Raw genomic sequence first — 13,589 nt, forward strand, 5'->3', positions numbered from 1 at the left:
GTTAACAGGCAGGAAATGGTGAGTAGGAATAAATGGGTCATTTTGGAAATGGCAGGCAGTGACTAGTGGGGTCCCACGGGATCAGTGCTTGGGCCCCAGCTATTCACAACATATATCCATGATTTGGATGAGGGAACCAAATATAATATTTCCAAGTATGCTGATGACACAAAACCAGGTGGGAGTGAGAGTGGTGAGGAGGATGTTAAGAGGCTTCAAGGTGATTTAGACAAGTTGAGTGAGTAGGCAAATAAATGCAGATGCAGTATAACATGCATAAGTGTGAAGTTATTCGCTTTGGTAGGAGAAACAGAATGGCAGAGTATTGCTTAAATAGTGATAGATTGGGAAATGTTGATGTACAACGGGACCTGGGTGTATTTGTACAACAATCACTGAAAGCAAGCATGCAGGTGCAGCAAGCAGTTAAGGCGGCAAATGGTATGCTGGCCTTCATTGCAAGAGGACTTGAGTACAGGGGCCAGGATGTCTTACTGCAGCTATACAGGGCCTTGGTGAGATCACACCTGAAGATGCCTGCACAGTTTTGGTCTCCTTACCCAAGAAATGATATAATTGCCATAGAGAGAGTGCAGCAAAGGTTCACCAGACTGATTCCTGGGGTGGCAGGATTATTGTTGGAGGAGAGATTGGGCTGACGGCTTGAATTTAGAATAATGAGAGGGGATCTCATTGAAACATAAAATTCTAACAGAGCTGGACAGACTGGATGAAGGGATGATGTTTCCTCTGGCTGAGGGGTCTAGAACAAGGGGTCACAATCTCAGGATGCGGCTAGGCCATTTAGGACTGAAATAAGGAGAAACTTCTTCATTCAGAGGGTGGTGAACCTGTGGCATTCTCTACCACTGAAGGCTATGAAGGCCAAGTCACTGAATATATTTATTCAGGAAATAGATAAATTTTGGACTCTAAAGGCATCAAGGGGTATGGAGAGAGCAAGGGAGTATGGCGTTGAGATAGAGGATCAGCTATGATCATATTGAATGACGGAGCAGGCTCGAGGAGCCAAATGACCTACTCCTGCTTCTATTGTTCTACGTTTCTGTGGTTTTAAACAGGCAAGCCCCTCAGAATCACAGAATCTCTCAGTGCAGAAGAGGCCCTTCGGCCCATCGAGTCTGCACCGACACGTGAGAAACACCTGACCTACCTACCTAATCCCATTTACCAGCACTTGGCCCATAGCCTTGAATATTATGAGATGCCAAATGCTCATCCAGGTACATTTTAAAGGATGTGAGGCAGCCCACCTCCATCACCCTCCCAGGCAGCGCATTCCAGGCCGTCACCACCCTCTGGGTAAAAAAGTTTTTCCTCACATCCCCTTTAAACCTCCTGCCCCTCACCTTGAACTGATGTCCCCTTGTGAATGACCCTTCAACTAAGGGGAACAACTACTCCCTATCCACCCTGTCCATGCCCCTCATAATCTTGTACACCTCGATCAGGTCGCCCCCTCAGTCGTCTCTGTTCCAACGAAAACAACTCAAGTCTATCCAATTTCTCTTCATAAACTTAAATATGTTTCATCCCAGGCAACATCCTGGTGAATCTCCTCTGCACCCCCTCCAGTACAATCACATCCTTCCTATAATGTGGTGACCAGAACTGCACACAGTGCTCCAGTTGTGGCCTCACCAAGGTTCTATACAACTCCAACAAGACCTCCCTACTTTTGTAATCTATGCCTCGATTGATAAAGGCAAGTGTCCCATATGCCTTTTTCACCACCCCACTAACATGCCCCTCCGCCTTCGGAGATCTATGGACACACACGCCAAGGTCCCTTTATTCCTCAGGATGACCAGACATATTCAGGTTAAGATGAGAAGGAAAAGAGAGGCTTTTAGCAGGTACAAGAGAAGCAAATCAGTGGAGGCATTAGCGGAGTACAGAAAGTGCAGGGTGGAGCTTAAGAAAGCAATTAGGAGAGCAAAGAGGGGATATGAGAACGCTCTGGCTGGTAAAAGTAGGGAAAATCCCAAGATATTCTATAAGTATATCAATGGGAAGAGGATAACCAGGGAAAGAGTAAGGCCCATAAGAGGCCAAGGGGGCAATCTATGGGTGGAGCCAGATGACATCGCTAGAGTTTGAATGAATACTTCACATCCGTCTTCACTCAAGAGAATGAGGATGAAGGTATGGAACTCGGGGAGAGAGACTGTGAGGTTCTTAAGTAAATTGATATAGGGGGTGACAAGGTATTGGAGGTGTTGGCAGGCTTAAAAGTGGACAAATCTCCAGGTCCAGTTGATTTGTGTCCCTGACTGCTGAGGGAGGCAAGAGGGGAGATCGCAGGGGCTCTGAACCAAATTTTTAATTCCTCTCTGGCCACGGGGTAGGTGCCAGAGGACTGGAGAACAGCTAATGTGGTTCCGCTATTTAAGAAGGGTTGTAGAGATAAGCCAGGGAACTACAGGCCAGTGAGTCTCACATCAGTGGTAGGGAAACTATTGGAGAAAATTCTGAAGGAGAGGCACACACAGACACACAGAAGAAACTAGAAACAGCAGCTTGATTTGGAAGCTGTTCGAGTTCAGTTGGTTTTGAAGACAGCTGCCAAGCAGAAACAACCTAGAAGGGGCAGATAACCAGTTCCAAGGTAAAGAAGAAAGCCCCCAAGAATCCAGGGGAGCGGAACAAGAGGAAGTCCCAAGCAGACCTTCTAGTCAAAAGGAAGGACAGGAACCTGGGAAAGGTCCTGTTCTGTGGAAGCGAAAGTAAGGAGCAGAAAGGAAGACTCTAAGCTTCATGCTTAAAGGAAGTAAATTTAAAGTGAGAGGTCAGAAGGTCCAAAGAGATAACTGAAGGTCTGTAATCTTTGTTATGGGCATGTGAAGCAGTGGTGTACTATTGATGGCTGAGTCTGAGAGAGGGAGTGCGTGGAAGAAAGCTTGAATGCATGTGGTAACCCAGGGGAGAGGAACATCGGAAGGAGAGCTCAAAACCTTGGAGGTGAGCCCTTGTGAAAAGCGTCTGAGGGAAAGTGTCGGTTTGGGAGAAGATTCCAAAGCGAGTTCTTGGAGAGTGGAGAATGGTACCCTTCATGTGAAAGATGGAATTCAGTGAGACTGATTGGCTCATGGTGTGACAAGCGTCTGGTGGTTGGGGGGTGGCAGGCAAGTTGAGGAGAGATCCATAGCATCTGGTTGAGGTGGCATCTGTCACTTGGTTTCAGAGTGTGGTGTGCCTGACTATGAGTCACCAATTGGTTTACATGGACTGTGTATTTACTGTCAACATTAAAGATAGTTTTTGTAACTTGTGCTATCCTTACAAATCTGTATATATAGGTATAGTTGTGGGTGAAGGAGATTTGTAATATAGTTCCTCTTTTCTTGTTGAAAAAATGTTTTATTCTTTTGCTAAAAGTTTATCAGCTGACTCCTGTGACTCTGTTCAGTAGCTACTCTCCGCATATCTAAAACAAACAAATAAAAGTTAGAATCTATCAAGCTGGGTTCCATCCTGGAATCAGGCTTGTCCTGTGGTAACTTCAGCTGGGGATCATAACAGTAGGTGGAAAGCTGGGGATCATAACAGTTAGGTGGAAATTTAAGCTGTGAGGAGGATATAAAGAGGCAGATGGACTGAGGCAAGATGGGAAATTATCACGGAAGTAGAAGTAGGCAGTCTTGATGATGGAGAGGATGTGGAGTTGGAACCTCAGCTCAGGATCAAACAGGTCTTCCCGATAATTAACTGGAGGAAATTTCTGCTTGTCTGGGACTGGGTATTGGAAGATTTGCCTAACAACAAGACAGAGGAGTGGTCAAGAAAGGTCATCAGCATACATGTAGAACCTGCCATCCTGTTTTTGGATGATGTCACCAAGGAGAAGCAAATCAACGCAAAACAGGAGAGGGCAACCAATAGGTCCTTGGGGACACCAGAGGCAATGGGCAAGATGAGGAGCCACTGCAGGAGGGTCTCTAGTTATGACTGGGCAAGAGCGGAACAAAGCAACAGTAGTTTAATGGGAATAGGGTCGAGAAAGCAGGATGGGTCACGTGGACAAGATAGGCTCGAAGAGGGCACGAACAATGCACAAAAGAAATGTTATGGAATGTGTTGAAGAGTCAATTCAAGAAACTAGAACCCCTACTTTTAGCCTAGGTAAAGAGCTATGTCACACATAGCACTTTCAAAAGTTCATTACAAAAACAGTTAAATGTTTTCTTTTCAACTGTATAGTTTGAAGTAAGAATACGCTTGCATCTTGTAAGACTGAAGAAAATATTCTCCCCATTATTTGTTTTTAACTGGTATATATTGGATAGTATTACCAATGCGGACGGTGTACTCACATTCTTTTTAATTTTATTCCTGATTGTTTCAATGACACCTGCTTCACTACTTTCACAGAGTTTCTCCGTGTTTTTTAAATCGTCACAAGCCAACTGCATTTTTTCATCTTCAAAGGTCATCATGGCATTCTGGAAAATGAAGTTTGAATTAACAATATCCATTTTGTTGTGGTTAGTGACAAATACAGTTAAAACGATCATACCTATCAGTCTAATAAGCTCACATTTGCTAACAAGCATGTTTAATAAATATACTCTTAATTAATATTAAATTATACAGTAGCTGGAGCTATCACTTAACTACAGTAATTCAATGTTGTAAAAATATAAACTAATGTCTTGTCCATTTCTTACGCAAATCACAAAAGATATCTGAACAACATTAATCCTAATTCTGTACTAGTAAGACAATACTTTCAGAGATGATGCCTTTACTTTCTAAGTATTAAAATCTCAAACCAAATAGGTTACACCTGCAAACGCACAGAGGTCTGGCAGTATTACCCTCCCGTTCAGTTTGTAGCACAGTCAGGTTTATTTATGAAAAGGATGACTTCTTTTCAGGTTATAAAATGAAGAAAGTCCCAAGGCTACATATTCAATCTATTCCTTTCAGGGTCAAAAGATTTTAATACCTGAGAATTAATGGCCTTGTATGGTGTTTCAGAGTCAAGCCTGAAGAGTGAATATTTTCCCTGTCAGTCATAGTCCTATTTATTCCAGAATCTCTATGGATAGCAGCCACTTCCAAGTCGAAACTAAAAATTCTCAGCTTTTATTTAGAACAGCAATTGAATGTGAGATTGACAATTTTACAGGGAACCAGGGCGAATAGGTCTTGAAAGCGAATGCTAATTACTATTTTCCCTAGTCCAGGAGCACTAACGTCAAATGTAGCAATTCAGCTACCCAAGCCAACTATGCGAGGAATGAAAATGTGCAACCTTCCAATCTGCATGATGTTACAGAATCAGAGAATGGTTACAGCACAGGAGGCCATTCAGCCCATCGTGTTTGTGCTGACTTGCCGAAGAAGCAGTTCACATAGTGCCAGTTGCCCTGCTTTCTCCCCGTAGCCCTGAACATTCTTCCTTTTCAGATAGCAATCCAATTTCCTCTTGAATGCTCGATTGAACCTGCCTCCATCACACTGTCAGGCTGCGCATTCCAGGTCCTAACCATTCACCAAGTGAAAAAGTTTTTGCTCATGTTGTCATTGCTCCTTTTGCCAACTACTTTAATTCTGTGCCCTTGGGTTCTTGATCCTTCCACCAATGGGAACAGTTTCTCCCAATCTATCCTGTCCCAGGCCCCTCATCAATATGAACAACTATCAAATCTAATGCCATTTATAATATTTTACTTTTATGTCATTGTTTTATGCCATTAATCCACCAGGCCAGTGAAAAGTTGCATTAATATACATTGGAATGGTGATTAAATAGCTGCATCTTCCTTTTTCCTATGCAATCTAAAAAGGTCAGCAGACTTTAAAGAAAGTATTTCTAAAAAAAGTGATTACTCAAATTTGCTGGGCTACGGAGAAATCCAGAATAACTGAAGGGTGCAGATAAACCACATCTGCTGGGGATTGAGGACTGAATAGTGGAAGCTGGGCTTTGTTAGTATGAGTGGAAGGGAAATGGCGAGGAGGGGGAGGGCTGTTACTTTGATAGCAATGGAAAATGACCAGAGATAAATCCATTGTAATGGGACTGAAAACCTTGCAGTTGCTATAAAAGGAATCTAATTGGACTAATTGGTTAGCCTTTCAAGAGCCAGCATAGGCGTGATGGGCTGAATGATATGGCCTCCTGTGTCAGTCTATGAAAATTAAGCAGGCTAAGTCTACGACACAAGACATCAGTGGTTTTCCACTATTCCTTCACCTCATTAGTGAGTGTTATTCCAAGCAAGATGATCTTAGTTTCCCATCGTTGGTGATAGGTAGCTAGATTCCCGCTCCACAGGTTTTGCAACACTGAATTGTTTTAAATATTCATTGCATTAAAATATAAACCTCAATGGCGGTTCAAGCAATTGCACATGAAACATTGAGCCCTTGTATCATTTTCCTTTATTGTAAAATTAAGTCTTTTGACCAAATAAAATAAATACCATAAAATACACCACTCGCTAAAGCCATAAGAGCAATGTGCAATGACAACTAAGTCTGGGCATTCCTCAAGAGACAAAATGCACCACTAAAGAATACATGACCCTTACATACGTGGGAGATAATGGTTTCATTGAGTCAGCAAGGTTATAAAATCAATGCATTCAATCTTTTTACATAGTCAATTTACAAATGGGATTGCAGATCCCAGTGTACAAAAGTGATCAATCTGTCAAAGATGATACAGCTGGGCAGTGGTTTTCTGACAATTGTCTCTCCTCCCCACCAACCACAAGCAAATTTCTGGTCAAACTAATTTGCATATCACCAAATGTAAAATCTGTCATGAACTAATGCAATCCAGCAGAGTTTAAAAACAGTTTATTTTTAAAATTGCTTTTAAAAATATATTTAAGTGATCACTTGCTATAGGTTGATTAATACAGATAAAAATAGATTTATCACAGCAACAGTCCTGTTATGAAGCTATTAACATATATAATATTATTGGAAAATATTTTTTCTTTTAAAATAGAGGTTTAGTCTGTGGGTGGGTCTTAATTGGATTAAAACCAGCTAGTCTGGGTGCTTTGATGTGTGCTAATTTTGAGATGTAAGAGAAGTAGAGTGCATTTACATTTTTTTTGAATAGAGCATTCAAGGAGTGGGGTGAAATCCAGTACCTTGCTAGCAGAGACCAAGCAACATGTTTATATTACTAATAAAATTGGAACTATGAAAGGGGTCTTATTGTTACAAGAGGTGGAGTTCAAAGAGGCTGGTGATACAATGTGAATTTACATTCAATGAGATGTGCTGGATATAACTGATAGTTTTCGTGTTTGCAGGGCAGAGACAATGTGAGATCAAAGTAGCTGTAAGCCTCCAACTGTCTCCACAGGAACCAAAGTGAGAGGAACCTCATTTTGAATTTGTAAGGTGAAAATGCTTTGCCCGGTGTCTGGTTAAGTCTCTGGGTTGTTGCTGCCTTAATGGAGATTAGTTTGGAAATTTATCAAAAGTTATGATAGTAGTAATTTGTAGCCATGTGTATATATTTCACTGCATCTCAAAGATACCACTTAAAAATATAGGTTATGACAGTTGCTTAAAATTTCCCTCTGGGATTTTTAAATAACTCCCCTTTACCAACTGCTGGGTCATAACAAGTCCTTTAAAATCAGTGGCAATTCACCACTGCGAGTAACTCAATTTTAAAGTGTTGAAAATTAATACAGCCTGGGGACGGGGCTTATTTTTAAAGTTCCACAATCTTGTTACACTGATATCAGAGACCTGTAACCTCATACTGGAAGTTCTGTCCGAAATAACTTTTATCACACCATAATGACTCAAGGGCAATGCGTTACTAGAGGCCTATAAAGTCTTTAGCTTTCCTTCACAATTTGGAGAGACAAAAACTGAAGTATTAAGGTTATGACTCTCCACCCGGTGAAAAAGCAGGGTACTATTGTTCACTTCTCTGTGACTACTGCTTAGAGACAGTATGTTAAGACTTGGTCAAACACAATCAATGGGTTCGTTATAACCATATTTGATGTCATATTCAGATTCTCTTATATTGTGATCGATATGCATTATTTGATGTAGAAATATGTGCATTTAAGACCATTTAATTAATGGGTTTGCAGCAAAGGATGGTCTAATAATTAATGACTAATTCCTTTTTGTGATCAAAATTGACAAAATACATACACACACAGTACTTGTATGGTTACTCACCAAGAAACTAACAAAACTTGCTCCAAAGCTCATCAGAGGACTGTTGTGCCTACAAAGGATACGTGAAAATTATATACAATTAAAAACTGCAATAAGTTCTTTATTCTACTCATACTTTATAATACCCCAAATGAAACACAAAACATACCTACTGTACCTTTACCAGATGTGAATAATTAGTATCAGAACAATGTCACTTGTTAACACTATGAAAGCCTTAAATCACAACTATACATTTAACCAGCTTATTTACACAACCAAAAGCCATACAATATATGGCTGCCATGTAATTAACCATTTAATTCTAAGGTCCAGTTTTGCATAGCACATGCAATAGCCTCTCAGTTTCCAATTAACAATTCCATCCTGATTAGGTCATTTAGCTCCTCAGGCTTGTTTTGCTATTATCGGAGGAGGTAATGGCACAGTGGTAATGTCACTAGACTGGCAATCCCAAAGCAAAGACTAATACTCTTAGAACACGGGTTTGAATCTCAACATGGCAGCTGGTGGAATTTAAATTCAATTAATAAATCTGGAATTAAAAGCTGGTCTCAGTAATAGTGACCATGAAACCACTGTTGGCTGTCTTAAAAAGCCATCTGGTTCACTAAATGTCCTTTAGAGGAGGAAATCTTCCATCTTTACCTGATCTGGCTTACATGTGACTCCAGACACAGTAATGTAGGTAACTCTTAACTGCTCCCTGAAATGGCCTAGCAAGCCACTCAGTTGTATCAAACTACTACCAATCGTAAAAGGAATGAAACTGGTCTGACCACCCAGCATCGAACTAGCCACTGGAAACAACGGCAAACCCAGCCCTGTCCACTCTTTAAAGTCCTCCTTACTAATAAGTAGGTGCTTGTGCCAAAATTGGGCGCTCTGTCTCACAGCCTAGTCAAGCAACAGCCTGACATAGTCATACTCACAGAATAATTTCTTACAGACAAAGTCCCAGGCACCACCATCAGCATCCTTGAGGTGGTGGCACAATGGTATATAGTCGAGAGGGAGCTGCCCTGGGAGTCCTCAACATCAACTCCAGACCTCATGAAGTCTCATGGCATCAGGTCAAACATGGGTAAGGAAACCTCCTGTTGGTTACCATCTACCATGTGCCCCAGCTGATGAATCCGAACTCCTCCTTATGGAACACAACTTGGAAGAAGCACTGAAGGTGCTGAGTGAACAGGGAACAGAATGTGTTCAGGGTGGGGGGCTTCAATACCCTTCACCAAGAGAGGCTCAGTAGCACCACTACTGACTGAGCTGGCCAAGTTCTAAAGATCAAAGCTGCTAGACTGCGTCTGCGGTGGTGGTGAGGCAGCCAGCGACTGAGAAAACCTACTTGACCTCATCCTCACCAATCTACATATCGTAGATGCATCTGTTCATGACAGTTTTGATAGGAATGACCACTGCACAGTTCTTGTGGAGATGAAGTCCCTGCATCACAATGAGAACACCCTCTACCGTGTTGTGTGGCACTATCACTGTACTAAATGGGATAGATTTCAAACAGATCTAGCAACACAAAACTGGGAATCCATGAGGCATTGATGGCCATCAGCAGCAGAATTGTACTCAACCACAATCTGCATGGCCTGACATAACCCCCACTCTACCATTACCATCAAGCCAGGGGATTAACCCTGGTTCAACGAAGAGTGCAGGAAGGCATGCCAGATGCAGCACCAGGCATACCTAAAAATGAGGTGTCAACCTGGTGAAGCTACAACACAGGGCTGCGTGCATGCCAAGCAGTGGAAGCAGCATGCAATCGACAGAGCTAAGCGATCCATAGAAACATAGAAAATAGGAGGAGTAGGTCATTCGGCCCTTCGAGCCTACTCCGCCATTCAATATGATCATGGCTGATTCTCTATCTCAACGCCATACTCCTGCTCTCTCCCCATACCCCTTGATGCCTTTAGAGTCAAGAAATCTATTTCCTTCTTAAATAGCCTTCTGTGGTAAAAAGTTCCACAGGTTCACCACCCTCTGAGCGAAGAAGTTTCTCCTCATCTCAGTCCTAAATATTGTATCCCATATCCTGAGACCGTAACCCCTTGTTCTAGACCCCACCAGCCACAGGAAACATAATCCCTGCATCCAAAAGATGACAACCAATGCATCCACTATTTCCATGGCCACCTCCTTTAGTACCCTGGGATATAGATTACCAGCTTTCAGTCCCATTAATTTCTCCAGCACTGTTGTTTCAGTAATACTAATTTCCTTCAATTCCTCCTTCTCACTCGACCCTCCATTCCCTAGCATTTCTGGGAAGTTACTTGTGTCTTCCTCCGTGAAGACTAAAGTAGTTGTTTAATTGCTCTGCCATTTCCTTGCTCTCTATTATAAATCCTCCTGATTCAGACTGTAAGGGACCTACATTTGTCTTCACCAATCTTTTTTTTCTTACATACTTATAAAAGCTTTTACAGTCCTCTTATGTTCTTTGCAAGTTTACTCTCATGCTCTATTTTTCCCCCTCTTAATCAATCTCTTGGAACTCATTTCCTGAATTCTAAACTGCTCCCAATCCTCAGGTTTGCTACTTTTTCTAGCAACTTTATATAACCCCTCTTTGGATCTAATACTATTCTTAATTTCTTTTGTTAGCCATGGTTGGGCCACTTTTCCTGTTGTGCTTTTACATCAGAAAGGAATACATAAATCTTGCAATGCATACATTCATTCCCTAAATATTAGTCATTGCCTATCCACCACCGTGCCTCATAATCCCCATACCGTTGTAGTTTCCTTTGTTTAGATTTAGGACCCTAGTTTCGGTTTGGACTACTTCACTTTCCAACCTAAGGAAGAATTCTATCATATGATGATCACTGTCCCCTAAAGGACCCCGCACAACATGATTATTAATTAACCCCTTCTCATTGCACAAAACCAAATCAAGCATAGCCTGTTCCCTAATTGGTTCCTCAACATGCTGGTCTTAAAAAAAAATACCCCATCTCGTACATACTCCAGGAATTCATTTGCCGCAGTATTATTGCTAATTTGGTTTGCCCAGTCTAGATGTAGATTAAAGTCACCCATGATTACTGTAGCACCCTTGTTACATGCATCTCTAATTTCCTGTTTAGCCACTACTGTTTGGAGGCCTACAGACAACGCCCACTAATGTGTTCCACGCATTGTTGCTTCTTAGCTCCACCCAGACTGATTCTACATTTAGATTTTCTGAGCCAATATCCTTCTCTCACTATTGCACTGATTTCATCCTTAAATTAACTAACAATGCCACACCACCACCTTTTCCTTTGTGCCCGTCCTTCCTAAATATCGAATACCCTTGGATATTCAGTTCCCAGCCTTGGTCACCCTGCAGCCATGTCTCTGTAATCGCAATCATTATCATATCTGTTTACATCTATTTGCACGGTTAATTCATCTACTTTATTGCGAATGCCCCGTGATTTCAGATACAGTGCCTTTAGACTTCTCTTTTTACACACATTTTTTTGAATCAACTGATCGGATCTAAGCTCTGCAGTCCTACCACATCCATTTGTGAATGGTGGAGGACAATTAAACAACTAGCTAGAGGATGTGACTCCACAAATATCCCCATCCACAATGATAGGTGAGCCCAGCACATCAGTGCAAAATATAAGGTTGAAGCATTCGCAACAATCTTCAACCAGAAGTGTGGAGTGGATGATGATCCATCTCAGCCCCCCTCCAGAAAGATGCCAGTCCTCAGCCTATTCGATTCACTTCAGCAAGAAATGGCTGAAGGTACTAGATATGGAAAGGCAATGGGCCCTGCCAACATTCCAGCAATAGTTGGAAGATTTGTGCTCCAGAACTAGCTGCGCCCCCTAGCCAAACTGTTGCAGTACAGCCACTGCCCTTGATCTATATGGCAACGTGGAAAATTGCACAGGTATGTCCTGTACACAAAAAGAGCAAACCCAGCTAGACCAATTACCACCTTATCAGTCTACTCTTGAGCAATAGCAAAGTGATGGAAGGTGTCGGTGACAGTGCTATCAAGCGGCATTTGCTGAGCAATAACCTGCTCACTGACGCTATGCCTGGGTGCCACCAGGGGCCACTCCTGACTTTATTACAGCCTTGGTTCATACATGGACAAAACAGCTGAACTTGAGGTGAGAGTGACTGCCCTTGACATCAAGACAGCATTTGACTGTGTGGTATCAAGGAGCTGTAACAAAACTGGAGTCAATACAAATCAGGGGGAAACTCTCCACCGGTTGGAGTCATACGCAACACAAAGGAAGATGGTTGTAATTGTTAGAGGCTAAGCATCTCAGTCTCAGGACATCGCTGCGGGAGTTCCTCAGGGTAGTGTCCTAGGCCTAACCATTTTCAGCTGCTTCAGCAATGACCTTCCTTCAATCATAAGGTCAGAAGTGGGGATGTTCGCTGATAATTGCACAACATTCAGCATTATTTGCGTCTCTTCAGATGCTGAAGCAGTCCCTGCCAATATGCAGCAGGAGTTGGATAACATTCAGCTTGGGTTGACAAGTGGCAAGTAACATTCATGCCACACAAGTGCCAGGCAATGATCATCTTCAACAAGAAAGAATCCAACCATCTCCCCTTGATGTTCATTGGCATTACCATCACTGAATCCCCCACTATCAACATCCTGGTGGCTTACCATTGAGCAGAAACAGAACTGGACTAGCCATATAAATATTGTGGCTACAAGAGCAGGTCAGAGGCTAGGAATTCTGTGGCAAGTAACTCATCTCCTGTCTCCCCAAAATCTGTCCACCATCTACAATGCACAAGTCAGGGGTGTGATGGAATACTCTCTACTTGCCTGGATGAGTGCAGCTCCAACAACACAAGAAGCTTGACACCATCCAGGACAAAGCAGACCACTTGATTGGTACCCCATCCACAAACATTCACTCTCTCCACCACCAATGCACAGTGGCAATGTGTGCCATCCACAAGATGCACTGCAACAACTCACCATGGCTCCTGCGACAGCACTTCCAAATCCACAAGCTACAAGGGCAAGGACAGCAGGCGCATAGGAACACCAACTGCAATTTCCCCCGAAGTCACACACCATCCCGACTGGGAATTATATCCCTATTCCCTTAATGTCATTGGGTCAAAATCCTGGATCTCCCTCCGAACAGCACTGTAGGTGTACCTACACCACATGGACTGTCGCGGTTCAAGAGGCAGCTCACTACCACCTTTTCAAGGGCAATTAAGGGTGGGCAATAAATGCTGGCCTAGCCAGCAACACCCACATCCCATGAAAGAATAAACAAAATAATCAAAATCATTGTCTGATGTGGTGTTGAAACACATTCATCAGCTGACTTCTAAAGTGAATTGGATGACTATTTGAGAGAGAAGAGTATGCTGGGGAAACA

At 42.4% G+C, this 13,589-nt stretch overlaps 1 protein-coding gene across 1 annotated transcript in view; it reads right to left on the reverse strand.

The window, feature by feature from the left end:
* The window catches only part of ttc39c (tetratricopeptide repeat domain 39C), a 116,340-nt gene that overhangs the window by 81,864 nt on the left and 20,887 nt on the right, over nt 1–13,589 (reverse strand). The window contains exons 2-3 of the mRNA XM_078541168.1: nt 8,194–8,242; nt 4,335–4,463 (exon numbers count right to left, since the gene is read on the reverse strand). Of these exons, the coding sequence (XP_078397294.1) occupies nt 4,335–4,463; nt 8,194–8,242 (178 nt within the window). The remainder of the gene's footprint in view (nt 1–4,334; nt 4,464–8,193; nt 8,243–13,589) is intronic.

The sequence above is a fragment of the Cetorhinus maximus genome, chromosome 4 (genome assembly GCF_964194155.1).
Source record: "Cetorhinus maximus chromosome 4, sCetMax3.hap1.1, whole genome shotgun sequence".
NCBI classification, from domain to species: Eukaryota; Metazoa; Chordata; class Chondrichthyes; order Lamniformes; family Cetorhinidae; genus Cetorhinus; species Cetorhinus maximus.